Below are 23,515 nucleotides of genomic sequence, written 5' to 3'. Positions count from 1 at the left end.
GGATTATCTCAAAAACGTGATGTGGTAGAATTTTTCTGACTTCGGATTCGAGCTCAGCACCCAAAAAACCTATAGAAAAATATATCTTGGTGTCTGTAACAAAAACCTTGTTGACCAGTGTAATCATTCTGTGAGGCGCGTACTATTACACGATGCCTCTTGAGTCAAAGACTCAAATTTGACATTTCTCTTTTGATTTAAGTATTGTTGTTGTTGTATTCCACCAGGAAGCAAAAAGAATGAAAGGGAATGTTGAAAAAAGAAAGAGTGGACAAAGAAACGTCAAAAAAGAGTCTCAGAATTTTGGCCCACGACTCTCCGGTCGTATAATTTTTTGTTTGATCTTCTATCTCTTTTGCACTCATTAGTTTTGAAAAGAGGCGCGCCTCTTGAGGCTGCATGTAATAGCTGACTAATTGTTCCAAATTTTCATGATTTTTTATTTGGCATTATGGTAGCACCACCATGGCGAACGAAAAAAATGATTTTAGAGGCCATTTTTCTACTGTCCTGTGAATTTTTTTTGACTCCAAGAGCAGTGTTGATCGTTTTTTCACTTTTAATTCATTTATTGCTTGCTTTAAAAATTTTTGTTGATTTTTCTTGATTTTAAATTAATTCAGAATTTTCTCAAAAGTGACTTAAAATCAAAAAACAATTTTTAAAAAACACCCACAACACTTACAGCCATATTTATAAAAGAATCTTAAAGGTTGTTTAACGTTAAACAACCTCTAAATAGTTTTTAAGTACAAAATGTGTATTTATAAAAAAATTACACATTTGTGCAACGTTGCTTAACGATTGCTTAATTTAAACGCCCATTCACCGCGTTTAGAGCTTGTTTAGAGCCATTTTAAGATTGATTTGACCACATATGAATTATTACTAAGATAGCTCAGTATCCTGGTAATAATTTATATAGGGTGTGAAGGCGTCATTTTGGCTTGAAATGTAATTATTCCCTAAGAGGAGCTTGAATTTTAAATTAAAATTAAAGAATGCTCTCTGACTTTGCTCTGTGCATATTATTAAGGAACCCGACGAAAGCAAAATCATCGTCAACGACCACGTGATGTATCTTAAATGTATTTTGTACTAGATTAGTCAATTCCCCTTTATTTTTTAACACAACTATCGATTAGTTAATCATCTGTGGAAATTCGATTATAAATACAAATTTAAGCAACGTTGCTTAAAAGCGAATTAAATATTTAAGCAAGCTGAACTAAACAACCGTTGAGAACCAATTTAAGCAAATCTAATAAATACGACTGTTAGAGTTAGTACCTTTCTCAAAAGCCAAAATTTTACACAAAAAAGATCTTTTATATTTAATACATAAGGGGTATTCGTGAAACGGTGTTAAACCTGGTAAAATGGTAGATGTGTCAACATTTTTTGTGATCATAACAGTTAGTTTACCAAATTACCAGGTTTATCCTGAGTTCACCAGCTCCCATGATTTAAACTCCGCTAAACGCAGAGCTAGAACTCAAAAACTAGAAGGCATAGGAACATTATGATTTTCAGTGTTTTTTAAAAGGAATAAATTTGAGGCAGTTTAGTTAATCGATTAATTTCGTATTGAAATCCACAACCTTGATAAAAATATGTAGTATTGAACTCTTTTTTTCCCTGTAAGTTGAGCCGAGAAAAAAAAACTTAGAATGGGAGGGGCTCTACCCCCCTCCCCCCTCATTCCGATTTTTGGCTTTACAAAAAGGTAAAGCACGTAATTGTAAGTTTAACCGTTGCGTTGATTTGAAATGATTTTTGCCCAAATGCAGTCAATTTGATATAAAATTGCCCCTCCTGGCTAAATGGACCTAGGGGAATAGATGCACCCCCCCCCCACCAGCTAACAATGTTGGTTATATAAAGCTTTACAGAAGCAACAGTTACATCTGTAAAGCTTTTTAGAAGCAAAATTGTTAGTCGGGCCTTCACATACGGTTTTTTTCTTGTCTCGACTGAACCTACTAGCTCTATCTTTTTGGCTCATTCCTCCCGAATCACCCTGTATACCTACTTTAATTACTTGAAATTTTTTAGAATTATTGTTTGACGAAACCAAAACAGAGTGCTGTAGCAAATGTTTCGATTAGATATGGTTGCCCCCAATTTTCAAATGTTCTTTTAATTGACACTTATTTAAACCTGCAAGCTTAGGTACTTAGTCGAATCTGCAACTAATGTAAATCTTTTTTATTTCATTTTACTACGTCTTAGATATTTAACCGTCTTCAAGGTCATACTAAATTTTTTTCTTTGAGGCTAAACATCTCACCTTTCTTTTGAAGAAGAAAAGAATGTGAATAAAATTATATATATACATCGGTATACTGAAGAAAGACCCGTTTGGAAAAAATAAATAAATCGTTTGAAACAAATTTGGCAAATCTTGTTATGGTGGGCGGTTTTGTGTGTCAATTTTTAGAGTCTTACCCAATTATAATAAATTACACAATAGATTAGACATCGATATGGCGTCAACATTCTAAGATCCGTGTTATTCTTCTTTTTTTATAATTAGTTTAAGTTCATTAAAAAAATTCAGGTATTCAGACTTTAGACATTCTTAAGTAGGTAAAGCTCCTTTAAGATTATAATATTCTAATTAAATTAGATTAGGTCAATTTGCATTTGTATACCTAATAAAAGATCAAATTCTAACGAATTTATATTTTTGTTTTTGCACTGAGTTTATTCTTCAAAATAAAAAACTTGTTAATTTCTCTTCAATTTGCGTTTTAACAAATATTTGGTCTGTTAACTTTTGTTTGATTTATATACATTTAATTCAAAAAAAAACATTGTATAGTTAGTTTTTGTTTTCAAAGTTAGGTAATATAAAAGTTGAAATAATAAATCTAAGAAAAGCAGTTTTAGTCTTTGCATTAATACCTGTATTTTTGATACTGTCTAAAAACAACTTCTATAAAAACAAAATTTGATTTCTAACTTGGTTTTCAGTCCAAAAAAAAAAAAAACAATTGAAGGGTCCAGCACAAGTCCATTCCAGTCCAGTCCATTCCGAGAAAAACGAATTTTAAAATTTTGTTCTTCATACAACTTAGTACTAAAGGCACGTCAGTTATTTATTTTCTTAGCAAAGCTTAAATTTGTTTTCTAAAAGTAAGGAAGCCATCACACAGTACTCAGTCAATACTACAAAACATCATCATTAGTTTATTTATGACAAAAAGTGGACATGACGTGCCGTTTTTCCCCTGGACCCATCAATGATTCTTTTTAACCTAATTTTCATTCAAATGAGAAATCGAATTATTTGAGTGCCACTCTGGCGTATGTGTAACATTTTTTTTTAATAGACGATAAAAAAATTTCTATCACTTACCAAATAATAATCTAACGAATTTTTCTTTAAGATTATGTAAGTTGAGTTTTATATAATATTCAAAAATGAACCAGTTTCTGTTTTCGATTTTTTTTATTTGAATGTATATTTATGTATAATGTTCTTCAGAATTCTAAGAAATATTTTTCGACATTTAATCGTTCAGTAATGATCAAATGGTGACCACAGCAGATATAACAAAATCAAACGCGAAATAGTGGATCCATTTTGCAGTAAAGCATGTTTCCTTGACTAATTGTCTTTTTTAGGTTCTTCCAACGGCGATAATTACAACAAACGCTGTAGACACGTTTTATTGGTGTTGGGCCTCCTCTCAGACACTATGACACCTGAACGCGACGTTATCATGACTGCAGAAAATTGTTTGTTTTAACACTTAACAGGGCCATAATTAAAATTTTAAGAATGCATCGGTGAAAACATTTTAATTTTACAAATTCCCCAAAAAACAAAAATAACTGCAGAAAATGTGTTGAACGTGTGCATAAGGCTTTTCTAATGTGACAAGTGCGACATTTGCAAAACAATCATGAGTACTTTTCCGTGAGGATATTAGATCCATAAGCCTCAAACACCGTTGTCGGTCTCCAACAGGACAACGAAATGCTGACGAAATCCCAGCGGAAAAACATTTATGTTGCAAAACCAAATAAATCTTAACACAAATTTCAGAAAGACATGCAATGACTAAATGACTAACAAAAATGTAGCTCTCAAGAGTCATTTTCCCGTATATACAATTAACCCTCTGTCGGCACACCACGAGTGTGAATTTGGCAGGACAACATTTTTAAATTAACGATAGGAATTGTGAAAATAATATTCGGATTCTTCGGAAAATTCTACGTCAAATTTATATGCATATTCCCTATAAAATATTAAAACCGAAAAAAGTTATAACGACATGAAAAAGTAAAAACCAAATTCGCATCCGTATGCCTTGCATGTCACAAAAAAGGGGTGTGTCTACTGAGGGTTAATGTTTTCGTACAAAAAAAAAGGTGGAGACTCCTCCAGATAATCTAGTACAATTTTTAATTTCGCTGGTCCAACGGTGTAAAGGCTTGGCCACACCGGAGGGTATGCGGTAGCGGTACGGGTAGAGGTAACGGTACTTGTATGAAAAAAATTCCAAACTGACATATCAACGTTCAGATGTTGAATTTTTTTCATACAAGTACCGTTACCTCTACCCGTACCGCTACCGCATACGTATCGCTACCGCATACCCTCCGATGTGGCCAAGCCTTAATGCAGAACGAAATTTTTTGTTTTCCATTTCATTGTGCTACTTTTGTATGTAATTTTTCGTATCTCATCAGCAGCGTACTAGGCTATGAATACTCATGAATAGAGTACGCTAATCACCTCCAAAGAAACGTGGCTAACATTTTGTGCAATAGCCGCGTTCCTTTCGAGGTGGTAAATTACTCATGAGTAGAAATCTAGTACAACAACTACGCATTCGTATGTCAGCTACTTACAGGAAGCCTTAAAAGGCTTGACTCTTTTTTCGAATTTGCTTTTGATAATAATTCTGTGAGGCGCGTACTATTACACGATGCCTCTTGAGTCTAGGACTCAAATTTGACATTTTGATTTAAAATTTGTTGTTGTTGTTTTGCACCAGGAAGCGAAAAGAAATGAAAGGGAATGTTGAAAAAAGAAAAAGTGGAAAAAGAAACGTCAAAAGGAGTCTCAGAACTTCGACCCACGACTCTCCGGTCGGATAATTTTTGTTTTATATTTATTCTCTTTTGCACTCATAAGTTTTGAAAAGAGGCGCGCTAGATCCTACTAGATCTACTAATCATAATCTCATAAGTAGCATTGTATATATATTTCCATAGTACTATCATGGAGTGAAACGATCTTAGGAACTCTACCCAACAAACAATTTTGGTTCTATAAAGCTTTAAAGATGCAATTGTTGCTTCTGTAAAGCTTTATAGAAGCAAAATTGTTAGTAGGGTAGTGGTGACTTGAAAATGCAGAATTTGTATGAAAAAAACACACTGAGCGCCACCTCAAAAAAGTGGCGACATGAACTAATACTAAATTCGACTTCATGATAGTACTATAGAAATATATATACAATGATAAGTAGTCTACTATCTCCAAACGAACGCGGCTAAAATTAGTTGTTTTCCGTATTGGTTTACCTTGCTTGGAGTACATCTTGTTGACTGAAACATACAAATTGTTGAATTAAACTTGTTTTTTCCTTACAAGCAGTCTGAGAACTTATTAACAAATAAAAAACAAATCTTGTTAAATACGAGAATATTTTGTAATAATTTATTTTTCTAATTTACATATAACATAAAAATGGTTTAACATCACATTGTATATAATTCTTACACTAATTTATAAATTTAAACTTTATTAATAATTAAATGAACTTAAATTATTAGTGATGATTATCTTATATATATTTATATTCAAATGAAAAAAAAAACTTATTAAAGTAGTCTTTAAACTAAACGAAAAACAAATCATGAGATGAATTTTGTATAGAAAATATGAAATCAACTTAAGGAATGTACGTTAAAAAAACTCATCTTTAGTCAATTAAAGATGAATCTTAATTTTATTTCCTGCTTTGTCTATTATTATACTCATATAAGTTCAAAGCTTTTTAACTTAACTGCATTACAATTAGAGATGAGTTTAATTACTAGTTATGATGATGATAGTAATGAATAATCCCAGTTTTTTTTTTTTTTTTAATTTTTGCTTTGTATATAATCGGTATGAAGTTTAAATTTGCATAATTTCCTATACAATCAGATCGTCTCGTCGCATTTACCCATTAAACCACTCACTCAGTCACTCAGTTTTGTTCATTCATTTTCATTTTTACATGCATTCAGTCTAAACAGATCTTAAGAATACCACATAGTATAAATTTATAAATATATCTCCGCATCAAGAGCCCCCCGTCTCGTTACAAGCTTGACATGTGTTTTTGTGATGATGATAAAATGCTCAATGCTTATCTAAGGAATACTTGGATGATGTGTCATTATGACAACCAGGAAGCATAATTATATAGTTGATCCTCTCTTTATCGCTAGACACGTTAGGCTCTTAACCTTTTCACTGACGACCTTGTTTTCTTTTTTACACAAGAACCACTCGGCGGCTATAGTAAGGGGTACCAACCACAGATTGATATTGCTTATTGACAACCTTGGATTGACGTCTGTCACGTTGCAATTGAGGTTGAACTGTCAAATGTTGACTGGCAAGAGTAGCTAATCTCTTTTGCTTGATGCTACTGATTGTTGCTACTTTACTCTGTTTGGCAATTTGGAAGGCTTCAAGATCATCATCGACAGGATATGGTCTGTGTTTGTCTTCTTCGATAGGAGTGCCATCTGGACGAACTCGGAAAACAAATGGACCACTCAGATATGTTGGCTGTTTGAATGATGTGGCAGATGTTGAATGGACGGAAAAACGATCTTCAGCTGATGCTGGTGCAGGCGGTGCATAACCATAAGCTGTGTCCATATCCATGGCAAAGGCGTGTTTACGTTCATGTTCATCGAACAAAGGATTGGATGGGTATGATGGGTTATTTTGGTGGGTTAGGACGACCATTGAACTGGGGGCTTGAGTAGGTTGTGGGTGACGACTGGGTGGGATTGCTACAGCTGGATGACCACGGATCATTGTTGTCCAGACTTTAAGTAGAAGAAAAGAAAAATTTATTAATAAAATACGAATGTTTAAGGAGTGTTAGAAACATGATTGCGAAAAAGGGATATCTTTTACATAACGAAACTCTCCTCAACAAGAAAGCGTTCTTTACATTAGCCCCGTTCCGTTGGAAGTGGTAGTTTACTCATGAGTACTAGTACTACAATTAACAAATGATCTTCCACTCGAGGAAAAAAGAATGTTCAGTTGTTGTACTAGATTTCTACTCACGAGTAAACTACCACCCCCAATGAAAGGGGGCTATTGCAGCTTACAAAAGTTAAAAGTTATCACATTGAAATATTTCAATTGGGGATTGGTAAGCTTTAAATTAGCGACCGTGGCCGCGCGACCGTGGTGGTAAACTCTCATGAGTAGATTATAATTAGATCTAGTACTAAAATCTACATATGTATGATCTTCTGCTAGAGTAGATGATTAGTAGATCTAGTAGTACAATCAACACATTATCTTCTGCTGGAGTAGATAGAAATGTATAGTTTTTGTACTAGATTTCTACTCATCAGTAGTCTACCATCTCCAAGGAAACGCAGCTATTATAGACCTGTTTGCCTTGACTGAGTGTGTGTTTTTGGCTATCGCAGACAATGCATTTGATTTTTTTTTTAATCACTGAAATAATATGAAAAAATATTACACATACGTTACAGGGTCTCATAGTAAAAATTTAATTTGAATCTATTACCTACTGAAAATTATAGAACCTGAAGACTAAAATAATTTATATGTATACAATCTTGCATTATCTTTATCAATCAATCTTCTAACCTCGTAAATACATAATTCAAAACCCCATCTGTCAGACTGACTAAAAAAACTAGATCATTTTGAAAAAAAGGTATTCACTTGTCAGCTTTTTGATAAAAACTTTCTTTCAAGGTGACTCATTGTTTTCCAAATAAAAGTAATCTAGCTCTTGAATATTAAAAATATCTGCGCAGTTATTTTGTCACTCATTTATTTAAATATATCCCTAAAAAAGTAAACAAAATACCCCAACGAAAAAAAATATTAAAAATACTTACTCAATTCATTAGCACCTCTTTGATATGGATCCAATGTGTCCAATTGATGATCTGCGAACGTCTGTAATTTCTCATATCCATAGTTGAGAAGATCGCGTTTGCAATGATTAACTGGTACAGTTCGAGTATCTGTATTCGTCTTACAATGATCGCTCACTAGCTTGGCAAATGTTGAATACAAATAAGACATCTGCAATAATACAATAAAAAATAGAAAATCAAAAATTCAGTTTGAAAGTAAGGTTGTATAGATTTTTTTTTTGTATTTAGTTGTACATACATTTTATTTCCCTTGGTCTGCATTGTGCAAAAACTAGAGCATCAGAGCACCACTATAATACTAATATTACAGTTACAGTTCTTTGATCTATAAATCTACATTTTCTAAAGTGAAGACTATAAGACAGGCAATATAGCCGTTAAAAGAAGTAGTTTTAGTTTATAATGGTATAAGAGCATGCATGACAGTACTGTGGAAGCAAAATTTTTAACAATTTAATGTCTAAACTAAAGAAAAAAGTTTTTCATCGTCTACCCAACTAACATTTCAGCTTCGGTTAAGGTATTACAAAAGCTACATTTCAGCTTCTTTTAAACTTTAGTAAGGTTGTTGGGCATGGAAAAAGGAGAACGTTATACAAGTTTGACTCTCTATAAGGATCTTAAACGAAGCTTTACCGAAGCTCTACCGAAGCTTTGAGATTTGACAGATAGCTTCGGAACCGCCTGTATAGCTCTTTAATACATGTCTTATCGAAATTAAAAAAAAAAAAAAAAAAAAAACTACAAAAACCAAAAAGAATTCTTTTTTAGCAGGTTTTAAATCATGAATTATATCTTTTGACCTGATATTATATATAACATTATATTAGTATTTAGTTTATCTATTAATAATAATTTGAAAAGTAGATAATTTTTTTTACCACACCCAGGAATCGAACTTCGTATCTGCTTGGTAGTAGTCCATCACTCTACCCACTCGGCCATCCTAGTATATTCATTAATGAAATCAAAAACTTAATCAGTTCAAATAGCAGAAATGTCAAAGAAAAAAATGTCCGAGCTAAATTATTCAATGTCGAAACCAAAAAGTGTCCAAGCTAGATTATTCAATATCAAAACCAAAAATTAAATAAAAACTTGGTAATTTCTGTAAGGCCTCTATAAATTCACTAAGCAAGCTTATCCGAAAAACAAGCTTTCTTCGTTTAAGTTTCTTTAACAGTATTTAAACAACTTATTAGAAGTTGTTAAACAAGTCCGAACTTCTATAAGCGATTAAATTCTGAAGCAAGCTCAATACAAGCTGTATACAAAGCAGAACCTGCGAGATCTCAATTTATAGAAGCTGTTGTGCTAGTTGGGTACTTTCGGAAGAAAACTTTGTAAAATCTCAACTCTCAATCTGAACTGATTTATTTGTTCGATGTTGTCATGTTCACTGAACACACTTATAATGCAAATGCAACTGTCAAAGTCAAAGCTAAAGCTGTCATAGAAAGTTGTTCAACTTAAGACGGTGTTCACATTGGCCTATCACTGCGAATTCATTTTGACATTTCTGTGAGTTCAAGGATTTTAAATTAGTTTAAAATTTCCTGCCTCTTGTGGCTATTTCTTTCTCACCATGAAGTGTAAGTGGGACAGCAACACAGAAATTTCAAAATGATTAGGCGGAGTGAGGCCAATGCGAATACCGTCTTAGATGTCAGCACAATTAGATGGTGTTCGCATTGGACTCAATCTTTCGACTCATTTTGACGTTTTCGTACTGCTTTTTCACTATGAACGTCTTTAGAAGAGTAAAAGCAATCATTTATTTTAACAACTGTCAATAAGGGCTTGTTTACATCGGGATTTTTGTTAATCACAATGTGAGCAAAAAAAAAAAAAATAGACAAGAATTTTTCGCACAGCACTTAAAGAAAATTCAAAGATACCATGGTTCAGCTAGCTACCGTGCAGATGTACCTTGCCTACCTATATGATGATCTTGATGATGAGTCAGTTATCAAGATAAATGATGTGCATGAGAAACTGGAACTCATCCGATGAATAAGAAAATAAAAAAAAATATACCTCTACTCTAGATCTACTTTGGTTGAGTAAATATTCTAATTTGACTTATTTTTTTTTTTGTTTGTTTGTGAAATTGAAGTCTTTGGCTTGTATAAGTTTATTACGTGAGTGCGTGATATGTATCCGAATTGCTTTGTTAAACCGATTGATTTTGGTTCTACTGGGCTTTCCAGTAGCAAAGATACATTTTTGACTTTAATCTACATACCTATAACCTGGAACGTGCTTGTCAGGAATTTTTTGTTTCTATTTGATGATTGTATGAATCCATTTTTAGATATCAAAAATTTGAAAGCAATTGGTTTATTTCACAATCGAAGTCATTCAAAGATGACTAAAGCTTTTGATGATTCATAAAAGAAGTTATGAAAGTCCGATATTATTATTCGAGAACAGGAACATTAGAGTTTGGAATGCGTTAATTTCATTTTAATAAGAAGTCATTCTTGCCCTAAAAATTGTAATTCAATTTTAAACAAAAAAAACTAAACAATACAATTTCTTGATTTACCTTGGATGCTTAAAAATTAAGTATATTTTAAAATAATTTTGTATAATCGCATCCAAGTTCTTTTTTTTATTATTGCTTCGCCAAAAATTCACTTCCATTAAATGTTCTAAAATTAAGTTAACAGTAAACTGAAGATATTTTTATCTTGGATTATGCAAATAAGGACATTTCGTGGGAAGATTATTATTTTCTGGTAGACTGATATAAAATGCAGTTAAACCGGAAGAAACGACATATTTGCTTAAGAAAACAATGATCATGAAAGAGGATATTGTCATAAAATCTTCAAAACAGTTAGTAAAGTAGAATAATTGTGAGTCAACGGCCTCATAAAAGAATACCTTGTTAATGTATCCACATTACCCACACAATAACAATGTGTCAAAAAGTAAATTATTATTAATGGAATTCTATCCTACTGTCAAACTTGTCTGCTGGAAGATGATTTATGTGTCTCGTTTACTGTCGTTCTTAAGTGAAATGCATTTGGAATAGAGGTCACTTGAAGTTTCATGATTTCTAGTTGTGAAAATTTAGTTCTTTGTCAAAAAGTGAATCCATTTTTGTTCGTAGACTCATCAATAGACCGTGATCACATTGGGATCAAAAAGAGTCTGTCAAAAAGCCTTAAAAATTTCCTGGCTCACTTTCTCATCATAAAGTGCAAGTGTGAAAGAAACACTGAAATGTCAAAATGAGTTGGCCGAGTGAGAACAAAGTGAACGCATTCCAACGATAAAAAAAAGTAAAATGGTGTATCAGTTTGGCTGTCACTTGTTTTTGTGTCACTATTGAAGAATAATTCAAATTTTAATATCACCTAAACGGAAGCATATGCCAAAAACTAACTAAAAATTGCTCTCCAAAAGCTATTTCTCCCATCTAACAACTATTTTGCTTTTAAAAAGCTTTAAAGAAGTAACTGAAGCATCTGTAAGGCTTTATAGAAGCAATACTGTTAGTCAGGGCCAGCTGATAATTTTTTTGCACAACAATGTAAAAGATAACAAAGACAAATTTAAATTCAGAAAATATCATTGTAAAATACACCATCACATCGCTTGAGTTAAATAGTCAATAAGAAGAAAGCAAGTGAAAACAGACATTTAAGCTGTTACAGTACCTTGCTTGCTTGAATGTTAAGCAAATATTTAATGTTTTCGCTTACGCAAATGTAAGTTAATATATTTATTTTAATATTTTTAAACTTCTGAAATTCAAGTTTACATTATACAAATAATGCGAAACTGCATCAAAAAGACTTGAACTTGTTAATTCAAGTGAAAAATGTCATGAGATTGAACGAAATTTCAGGAGTATATTTTAAAATTATATTGTATTTTTAATCTTAAAAAATAAATGTCGTAAGTAATGAAACATCTTTTAACAACTTCAATTTTTTTTTTATAAGAAGATGTGAATTACATTATTTATGACAAAAACTGGAAACAGTGCCAAATTTGTTGCTATTAAAGTTTTATAATTTTGGCAGCAATGCTTTCAAACAAAATAAGATAACAATCGAACACAATATGCCAACTTAAAACTACAGTTTTTGCCAAAAATCTTTGCCAAAAATCCAAAACTTTCATTTACTATAACTCAATATTACTTTCAAAAAATGTTGGTTCGGTTGTCATTTTAATGCAGAAGGTTTACCTCCAGCTCATCGCAAGATATTTGCATATTATGGATTTTATTTATTGTAGCTAAGTAAAAATACTGTATACACCTTGAACGAACGGGGGACTTGAAGCCAGTTTTGATTTGACAATTTTCTTCAAATTGAATTATAATGAGTTATTTTTGCTTTGTACAAGAAGGTTGTATATAATTAGAGAAGGTGTATGCTATGGTATTTATAATAAATCGACTACAATAATGCAATTTTACGTGATACGAATTGCATTGAACAATGAAAAAAATGCAGATTGTAATTAAATACAAAAATGTAATTAAAATTATAATCCTCTTTAACAATAGTTTGTTTTTTAATTAATTTATATTAATCACCTTAGATTAACCACTTTTCAGATTATAAGTTGACACTTTATTACACTTAATATTGAATCATTTAATCCAGTCATTTCATGCAGAAAAAAAAAGTTAAATGACTTGATTAACTTGTTTCTATAAAAAACAGTATCAAGTTCAATGTAAAATTCCATTTAGTCTAGTCTTGAAAAAGTCTATGGACTTTAACTCATTTTAATTAGATAGATTAAGTTTGAATTAGACAAGTAGTGTGTTTTATCTTTCTCACGAGGCATAAGCAAGTGTCAAGATGGAAAGAAAGGATGGGACCTCATCCAACTGTCAAATTTGTTATTTTCAGATTTTGTCAAAATCTGTCCAAATTTTTGTATTTAATCTGTGTTTATAGCAACTGTCAAACAGAAAAAGTGTATAATTTAACCCTATAAAAGCTTTTACAAGCAATTATTTAAGACATAATTTGGACTATTATTACAACTTTAATTTAACTTTTATTTCCAACAACCTATTTTTTAAATTAAGTCTATGGTCTTATGCCAAATTTTTAACAGTCCTTACGTCTTTTCTTTTGACTTTCTAACCTATAAAATAAAAAATGAGATTTCCAAACATGACATAATGTGATCATGATCATGTTAAGGTAGGTAAATGAACTTCAAAAATTTTCATCATATTGAAAATGTTAAGAAAAAGAAAGTGCAGTTCGTTGACTTCAACATAATGAAAGAAATAAACAAAATTTGATCTAAAAAAATAATAAATTATTATACAACTTATAAGTTGTTTCAAAGATAAAAGATCTAAAGAGAGGACCTATAGAGTTTAAATGAAGTTTTAACAACTTTTTTGAAAGGCATTGACGAAGAAAAGCTATCAAGTCATCAAAGGTGTAATTAAGATATATCTCTTCTTAAGGAGCATACGTCATATAAGTTACCTAGTTTTATGATATAAGCGGAAAGAGTCATTATTTTTGTGTTTTTCTTTGTAATGTGATGGACGAACTAACAGACGTGATGTGTTGATATCTTATTTAAAATTTTTACTTTAGGGTTTGGTGATGGAGTGGAAGTTATGCATAATATGAAAGGAAGTAATTAAATAATAATATTGTTTACGAGAGGGCTTTGATGATGTAACACCTTTCTCCAAAACTGCACAGAGTTCATACATACATGTTTTTTGAAGAAAATAAGAAAAATTAAGATTGAGAAGTGTTATTTTAAAGATGACTTCAAAACTGATGGATTTCACTCCTTTTTTGATTATTTATGGTTTCACGATGCAAGTACATGAACACGCCTTTTTGAGTGTCACCTGCACCTTTAAAACGAAAACCGTTTATCATGAGTGTCCCTTCAAGCAAGAAAACGGAGTTCTGTTTGATTTCTTCATTTGGATATGCCATTTTACTCACACATTTACAACTTTTTGTGTATGAACAAAAAGTCGAAGGAAATCGTGGTGAAAATACCAATATTTATACAATCGAATCTGCAGTGATTATAATTTTCATACTAATTTGTGCCACCGTGGGACCGTTTTCGTTGTCGAGTTCAGACTCACTTCGGAGCCGATTCGAACCGAGGTCGGACTCGTTTGCTTGAAGGGGTGTTCAGCAGAAATATGTTAGTTCGATTGATACTATAAATATATTGTACCTACTTCTAATGTTATAGATTTATGTTGAGCTAAGAGGAAAGAAAGGTGAAGGTTCTTTTAATATAAGCTTTAAAATTTAACTATGAACGCAGTTTATCTTTGTGTTAAAAAATATCGTTCTTCTTACTTTTTCCTGCAGTTATCTCACAACTGATCCCTCACTTGTTTGTTTGATGTCATTGCCACCATGCCAAACATATGAAGTAATAATGCGTGTAAACTGTCATATCGTTTCTCAACTACAATTAGTGTCACATTAAAAAAGAGTAATAAATTTACAATATTATATTCAGAGCGTGCCAAATAGGGGTCGAAATTTGTATAAGGTATAAAGGTATATGTATGTTCACACTTTTATTTAGTTTCAACTCAAGAGTAAAAATAATAAAGATTGTTAAAGCTCTGCAACAGCACGAAGTTGTAGGCACCTTTAAACAATAAGTTTATGTGTAGTATGACTTTTTATCTTTTATTTATGAATGACAAGACAAAAGTTTGTAATAAATAAAATTTGCAAAGTAAAAAAAAAAAATTAACAAATTCAATGCCAGACTGGTATGGTACCTATGAAAAAAAAAAATAAACTTTCACTTTCGCACGCATCTTATTGGCACTTTTGTATACCTACACATCTTTCATATAAAGAAAGTCTATAAGTCTGTATTTAAAACTTTGTAATTATTTTCAAGTGTTTAAGATCGTTTATCATATCAGCAATGACATTCAAATGACTTGACTTACAAGTGCCAATCTCAATGGGAGATTTTGTTTATATAACTGATGAAAGTAGTAGATTTAATTATTTTGTATAATGCTTCGCTAACACTGAAAATTCATTGTGACAGAGACAAAAAAGAACTAATAGTTTACAATTGTTAATTGTTATGGTTATTCATTATCATTAATTATAATCACAGTTTGATGTAAGACAAAAAACTAACTTCTGTTTGAGTGCAACTTGACATTGATGTAATCAAACAGTACAGTGAAAAATTATGTAGGTACAAAGATGGATTCTGACACCTTCAACCAAGACGTACTTATTCGTATGACTACATTAAGATTTTTTATTTATAGAAAAAAAAAGTGTTAAAAACAATCTGAAATAATTGTAAGTACTTTTTGAGTCCTTAAGAAACACACCTATATAAACGAGTTGCAATAGGTAGTAGCCGCGTTTCTCTTTAGATGGTACTCATGAGTAGATGATTTCTAGTACTATAACTGTCACATTATTTTCTGGTCGAGTACTGAGTAGATACGAAGTGAGATTGGTAGTACTAGATTTTTACTCATGACAAGTTTAGAGTAACACCTCCAAAGGAACGCAGCCAATGTTCCAGTAATATTTCTTGCCAATATTCTGTCAACTTTCAACAAAATAATAGAAAAGACTACAAAGATTGAACTTGCTCAAAATTATTTCCAGAATAGAAGTTGAACGTCTATTACAGTTTTAAAAAAGTCTCATAATCAGTTTCCATTAAAGCTGAATAACAAATAATAGTTCATTGAACCAAAAACTATTTACATTTCGCAATGTTATTATGTATATCGATAAGCCTTAACAAATAATTTAATCAAATTCACTTTCGGAAGAAGCTTAAACATTGTGGGACCACATCGTTTAAAACCCTGATATTTATTTATTACCGGAAATAGACATGATAGTGATACCTCTACCGGCAATATAACAGCACCTGAACTTCCATTAGTCACCAATATATTAAAAAAACAATAAGCTAATGCTTATTATACAAGCTATAACCCCCATTTATTATACAGCAAAATGTTGGCAGATGTTGTTTTTTTTTTTTTATCTCAACCAAAACAACAGAAAAAAAAGTTATAAAATATTTTACAATGTTTCATCATGAAAGTTATAGGTGGAACGTTATATAATTTGGCAACAGATCTATAGACAACAATAAAAACAAACTCCCTTAAAAGTATTTGCCAGTTTTTTCTATTTCTTTTTGTAAAATCACGTTTCGTCAATAATTTTGTTGTAGTTGTAGAGTATCAACAAATCAATCAAAACAATTTATCAAACAACAATGAGTGCATAGCACATGTACTGAATTAATTAAATAACGAAAATAAAAATATTACACATTTACACTGTGAAGAGACGAGGGCATTATAAGCGATGTGTAACAAAGGAAAAATGGTTGTAAAATCCATTTATTTTGCAGTCTTACATTAACATTATATTGCTCACCTTCGAGCTTGTATGTATGAGCTCTTGAAGCTAAACAAATTAACTATAGATACAATGCACTTTTTTTATGTTTTTGTTGTCTAGACCGGCAAACCGGGTAGTTGAAAATAATTATTGTTTAGAGCTTTAGTTTTACTACATTTTATTTTTATTTTTATTTTATGTATTGCAAAGTCATGATTTTTCAATACCGCGAAGTGTGATGCACCTATATGTAAAATACATTTATGAGTTTAGAAATAGATTCCCGAAGATCATCGAGTATCTATAAGTGATTTCAACAAAAAATAATAGAAAAAAAAGTGTTACACGGACATAGTTTAAGGACGCACATGTCATTGGGGTATATGCTTATGTAATGCCTGATATCATCATTGATTGGGATCATGTTGTCAAGTATCCCACACAAAATGATTAATTTTATTCATTAAATTGTAAGTTCTTAATGGTTTTCAATTTAATTTAATTTTTGTATGATTTGTTGTTGTTTTTTGTGTTTCCCCATATAGTATATCTGATAGTTTGTTTCCTTTGTAAATTTAACCATTAATTCAGTGTTTTTTTTTTTTCTAGCAGATAAAGGAGTTTTTATAAACCCAGGGCCGCACTTGTATTTAATGCAAGTTGTTACTTTTTTTTCAAGAATGCGACAAAGACTCTAAAAGATCGATATAGATATCTTACGAAGGATGTGACGTTTTTAACAGATAAGACTGGCCTATTACATCCTCGTATCTTTTGAGGTGTTAAACTACTCACAAACCATGAGTACTTACTAATGTTTTTCAATGAAAAGTAATTTCAACCAAATCATTGCAATTCCCTTCTACTGGAGCAGAGGAATATGAGTAGATCTAGTAGTAAATGTACTCATGAGTAGTTTACCACCTCCAATAGAACGCGGCTAATGCTAATACCAACTATAGCCGCGTTCCTTTGGTGGTGGGAGACTGCTTATGAGTAGAAATCTAGTATCTACAACATATTCACATTCATATCTACTCGAGTAGATAACGCGTTGATTGTAGTACTAGATCTTCTAATCATCTACTCATGAATAGTCTACCATCTCCAAACGAACGCCTCTAATATGTCCGAAAAAGCTTGCGTCAAAATATTTTTGTCAAATAGTTGCTAGGAACCTCAAATTGTAGTAGATTTTTATTTTAAAATTTGTCCTTGCCCAATTTTAATACATTAATTGGGCGGATGGCAAATAGACTCGTTAGCAAATTAAATTCACCATCTGATTTATCATTATTTTAAATTAAAAAACTAAAAATTAGGAGTGAAAAATATTAGTGCAATGAGGTCTAGATTTTGGCAAATTTAGATTTTAAATTTCAAAAATTTCTAAATTCATTGGCTCGTTTTTACACCTTGTGGGAAATCCGGCACTTACGCAAATAAAATAAACACATCGTGCAAATATTCAGTAAAGATTATGATAAAACATTTATACGAAGAATAAATTACAAACAGCTGAAACGGTCATGTGGGAGAGAGGAAGCATTCTGTTTAAATAAACATTTCGTTGAGTTATTTTTTCCAATGCAATATATCGTGTTGCATTGCTCGGTTTTACAACAGGGTGTGACAAAATCGTTCCGATTGTTAGTTTTTATTGAATATTTCAAATACATGTATAACATTTAAGGCCTATTTGAACTTTTATGGATGCGTGTGTGGATAAAGACTAGTCACGTTATAAAGTCTTAACCATTCAATGAAGTTTATATGAAGGTTTAAGATGAGAATGTTATCGGTACAAAGCTCTCACACGATTTGACATACATAATTTATGAGCTAGAAACATTGAGATCATTCTGATGAACTTCTTTTATTTTTTAAGTTTCCTCAAATTTTTTACATGTCTTCTTAAAATATTTTCTAAGGTTAATACAATGATTTTTTTAAGGTCCACAATAACCTTATATCTGGTTTATCATTCTGTATCTTTTTATTTATGCGTATATGTTTAATTTTGCGGCACCCTGTCCTTCAAAAACAAATGCAAATGAATTAACTATTCATAAAGCGCGGTTGACGGCCACACCACCACCATAATCCATCGGATGCCGCATAATAAAAAAAAAAGTTACAACCAAGCAAAGAAAGATTATATGCATCGCCACATAAAGCACGACTCTTACTGCGAGCCTATGCGGCAAGTAGTTGCTAAATGATTTAAATAATAAGTTAATAAACATTTTTTTAATATCGCTTCTAGGAAATCTATATCTTTAACTAGACGCTCAGACAATGAAAATGGTCAGTGCGCATATATTTATGTTATGTCTGAGCAAATGCAAATTAGAAAAGGTATCGTATGGTGCGAGTAGTGGTAACGAACTTGGCAATGTCCAATGCATATTTTATTTAAATTTACTAAATCTGTCTTCTTTTTTTTATTAGCAAATATTTTGAATATTTTTTGAGTTTTTGTTTTTTGTGTTCTTTGACGTCATAGTAAATAATTTATTTTGTTTTTCTCTAATATAACTTTAAGAAGAAGTTATGGATTCGTGAAAAATATAATTCAAGATCTAAGATATTAACCTATTTCATTTCTCGAAAAGAGCAAGTTCTTTCAACCAAGACTTAAAGTTTAGTACAATTTTGTGTTGTTCTTAAAAACAAACAAAATTTGTTGTTATAAAACTTTTGTAAATACATTTTTAATAGTGAATTTTTAAAAAGGTCAATAGGAGGATAAAGACCGGCTTTTACGCTTTAAGTATATTTAAGTCTTGGGTCTTGTTTTGACAAAAAAGATCTTCTATTTTATAATAAAGATGAATAAGAAAGTAGATTGTTTATGTTTATTGTTTGGTTTTTTTTTTTTCTTTGGGAAAAATATCTTTATTTTTTATTAAGATTTTTGAAATTTTGTTCTTTTGTTGTTGTTATTGTTTTTAAAAGTGTTGATGTTTACTACTGACTGATAGTGAATATTTATGAAGATTTTGGGGCTGACCAGTTTTATGGTGGAATTCCACTTTTTTTTTCTTTATATCCGGTTCTAGAGAAAAAAAAACTAAAGACAGTTAGAATTAATTTGAAATAAAATTTGTTTTTATAACACTCTTGCTGACGTAGGTGAGAGAAGTTTAATCAAAACAAAATTTCTTAATTTAAGTTCAAATTTATATAAATAATGCAATGGAAAATGTTAAAAGTTTAACAAATTAAATACAAATTAGGGTTTTTATAAGACAAACTTTTGTTTTTGTGTATTTTGTTCTTGATAAGTAGTAGATGTAGTAAAATTTGCCTTGATTTATATTTTAGTATTCAAGGGAATTAAGTGTTATAGGTTTTTGTCTGAGTATTTTATTAATTAGTTCAGGTTATAGAAAATATAGACAAAAATATTCACAATGTTTCTGGAGAAGAGTTTACTTTGCATACAGATTAATTTAAATAATAATAATGTTTAGCTATTGTTACATTAACATTTTCTATTTGGAGGCACGTTTTTGTTGATATTTACTTTTTAAGATTTTATATTTAAAAGGTCAACATTTGTGAATAATTTTGTAAGTATTTTTTTGGCGTATTTTTGTCACACCCCCCGTTTTTCTTTTTATTTTTATCATATAATTTTTTATTATTATTTGCAATTGGTAAAACTTTTTGTATACTTAGAAATTAAGCGATTGGAATAAGTTTTAAAATTTACTAATAAGAAAGATAACCTTAATTGAATATTACCTATATTTAAAGGAGAAAATAGTAAATTAAAAGTACGATATAATAGTAAAACATTTAATAACATTTGAGACATTTTTGAAATTTCTTTGCGAATATTGAAATTAATGCGAGACAAAAGGTGAATGAAGTCTTTTCTCCCATTAATAGCTTTAGTAATGAATGGAAAACAAAAATCTGTTCTCATGGCATATTTTAAAGTATAAAGTATATAAAGTTTAAAAAAAAATAAATTAATAAATAATTAGAAATCATTTTAAATATTCTAGAATATTTGAATATTTCAAGATGGACGGAAGTCATATAAGTATATATAAAATTAAAAATAAATGACCAAAATGGCCGCCTTGTGGCATTCCAGTATTAACAAGGAAATAGTTTGGTGGCCAACCATTTAAAAGCACCGAGTTAGGATCTATTGAATTGAAAAGACTGAGGTCTCAAAATATAACTTTTACTTTATCCAAGTAGGTACACTAAGTTTAAAAACACAATCTAACTCTTTCTTACTTTTACATTAGTCAATGCAATTTTCTGTAAACTCCATGAAAAAAGTCACGTAGATTTGGCGCAGTGATTGATTTAAGATTAAATCACAACTCAAGGAGCTTCGCAACAATTGATTATTTTGCAATAGGTCTATAGTTTTGAACTTTTTCTTTTTTTTTTTTAAACCCAGAATTTTCGGAAATTACAATTTCAAATTGTGTTTATCATATAATTTTTTACTTTAATCTTTTCATAACAAAATAACAAATAATGTTCGATAAATGGAAAAAATCCGAGGCGGAAAAAAAAACCATTCATTTAGTATAACCCTATGCATTCCTTAGTCTGATTTAATTAAATAATATTGAATAATATTGAATATTTATTTAAATAATTTATGATATTTGGACTTAAAGTGCCACACCGGTAATAATGGTAACGTATACTTCCTTTATTGCACAATACTTGCATTAAAAAAACAGACTTGAGGAGTATTTTTTTGCTATATTCTTAAGAAAAAACGACGTATTCGTAATTTGAAATGCTAACAAAGTTTATTTGACAATTTTTTTAAACTTTTTTTTTTACTTCTTGTGGATGTTTTCCTTCATTTAAGTTATGACTTAAAAATTTTAGTTTAATTTTTTGTTTTAAAAAACCTTGTTTTAATTCGGTTTTAAGTTATTTTTAAATTTTTACTAAGTATGGATGGAATAAAGAAGAATATTTTTTAACAAATAATTTTTTTTAACAAAGTAAAGTTTGAGACAATGAATGACTCTATCTCAAAATTCTTAGAAGTTATGATAGTAAACATCAAAAGTCCATTTTCAAAATTTTATGCAGCAAAATAATTCATCTTAACCTCTCATATGTTAACATCTTAAAGTGCAAACATATTTAAAAAAAAAATTGTTTACAAAAATATTTATTAATCCAATTCCCGCCTACCAGCTCAAACCCATGTTCAATATTTTTATTGCCTCCATAATAAAAGCAGGTATACAATTATGACAGGTCGATTATGTTAACAAAAATATAGCCCACACATTTTTTAATAAAAATAATCAAATAATGACATAAACAAAAAAATATAATATGATTTTAGATTATAAAAAGTGTTTGGAACTCACCTTTTCATTACGTGACAAAAACTCCCAAATTGGTATCGCTGAACCGGAACTCATCTCTAGAGACACGGTCAAAATAAGTAGAGTTGTAATTATTTTTATTGCCATTTTGATGTTGAGATGTTTTATTTATTTATTTCTTTTTTTTTATATAAAACAACAAAAAAAAAAAGTTTAATAGCCCGTTTAATAGATGAGGTTGAGTTTTAAGTGCTCGAAGCAATTAAAAACTTGTTCATAAATGCAATTAGCAATTTTATTATAAAGACTGCACACGAATGACAAACACCCAAAAACTCTATACCAATAGTCTTTTTAATATCTTCAAAATAAAACCTCTTAGGTATTACTTTGTCACGGTAAATAAATTTCACTTTGGGTGAACTTTCTTCTTTCTGGACGACGAAATATGACAAGTCAAAAAATATAATACACGAAAATGTATCCACAAAACTCTGTTTGCGAATGCTATATTTTTTTTTTTTTGATACAAAATCCAACCACGCAAATGAAAATCACAATCGAACCAAAAAAATGTATCTCACAGATAAAAATAAAATAAATTGCAGTTTAAATCGTGAAGTTGCGCACCTACTTGCTTGCCAATCGCACAAGTATTTTATTGAGTTGGAGAAAAGAGGTGACCTGTGTGTTGTAAAACTTTCTTTGACTTTTCTCTTTTTGAGTTTATGTTGGTTGTTTTCTTGTACAATTTTGTGATTTATCTGTATCTTTAAATAATGTAGGTACTATTACTCGTTTCGAATTCGATTTTACAGTTTATTTTCTTGTTAAGCAAAAATAACAAAAAAAAATAAATAAAGTTCAGGTTCGGTAGAGATAAATACGATTTTTTGTATAATACGTTAGTTCGTCTTGACGATTCAATATGAAATGAGAAGAGGATCGCTACGCTCTCTCCAATTTATAAAATTTTTAACACTTTCCGATCGGACTTTGACGTCACAACTTGGTTAGCTCAATGACATCATCGCGCGCGGTGGTTTGATTTCAGCTTCATTGGCACGATCCGGGCTTTTGTGGATGTAGATGATCATCAAACAACAACAATAACAAAACAGACAAAAAGCAACAACAAAATATCAAAACAAGTATCATGCTGTTAGGAATTTGGACGAACATCGTCGATAGTAATATAGTCGGGTAGGTGGAGTTGCAAAAATGAAAAGAGTTTCAAACGATAACATACGTAATAGAAAAGAAACATATTGAAAATATTTTTTAACATAATTACTTTTGTTATAGTTAAGATATTAATATTGGTAAGAACATAAGCTTATGATTAGAAAGCTTGGCTTGGGTTGAAATTTCGATCATTTTTGATAAATCCTTCTAGAACCCGAATAGCACAGATGGGTTTTAATTTAGCAGATGTAACTCCAGCTAAACAATCTAATTGTTTTCCTTTAATTTCAGAAACATATTCTTATACAATATTGTAACCCGAACAGCCGCATTTCCCCTCTTGATTTGCAACAAATTTGTGGCAATTCTGTTTTATAAAGGTTAAATTTTGTTATTTCTTGGTCTTATTTGTGTTTTCTGAACTAAAAAGGTTAACCT

At 30.6% G+C, this 23,515-nt stretch overlaps 1 protein-coding gene across 1 annotated transcript; it reads right to left on the bottom strand.

The window, feature by feature from the left end:
- Window positions 1-6,112: 6,112 nt before the first annotated feature.
- On the bottom strand, window positions 6,113-22,837 carry LOC129905088 (rhythmically expressed gene 5 protein). Its single transcript, XM_055980463.1, has 3 exons — window positions 21,935-22,837; window positions 8,134-8,323; window positions 6,113-7,071 (listed from the first exon to the last, which is right to left on the bottom strand). The coding sequence occupies exons 1-3, from the start codon at window positions 22,037-22,039 to the stop codon at window positions 6,506-6,508; spliced, it is 861 nt and encodes a 286-aa protein (XP_055836438.1). The 5' UTR covers window positions 22,040-22,837; the 3' UTR covers window positions 6,113-6,505.
- Window positions 22,838-23,515: the final 678 nt, after the last annotated feature.

The sequence above is a fragment of the Episyrphus balteatus genome, chromosome 1 (assembly GCF_945859705.1).
Source record: "Episyrphus balteatus chromosome 1, idEpiBalt1.1, whole genome shotgun sequence".
In the NCBI taxonomy this organism is placed as follows: domain Eukaryota; kingdom Metazoa; phylum Arthropoda; class Insecta; order Diptera; family Syrphidae; genus Episyrphus; species Episyrphus balteatus.
The sequence above is the reverse complement of the archived record's forward strand: the minus strand, read 5'-3'. Positions and strand labels throughout refer to the sequence as shown.

Excerpts from the sequence above, each read along its gene's own strand:
- LOC129905088 (XM_055980463.1), bottom strand. The coding sequence starts at position 22,039 with ATGGCAATAAAAATAATTACAACTCTACTTATTTTGACCGTGTCTCTA. Across the intron at positions 8,324-21,934 it reads TTTTGTCACGTAATGAAAAG|ATGTCTTATTTGTATTCAAC; the intron begins GTGAGTTCCAAA and ends GTATTATTGCAG. Across the intron at positions 7,072-8,133 it reads AAGAGGTGCTAATGAATTGA|TCTGGACAACAATGATCCGT; the intron begins GTAAGTATTTTT and ends TTCTACTTAAAG.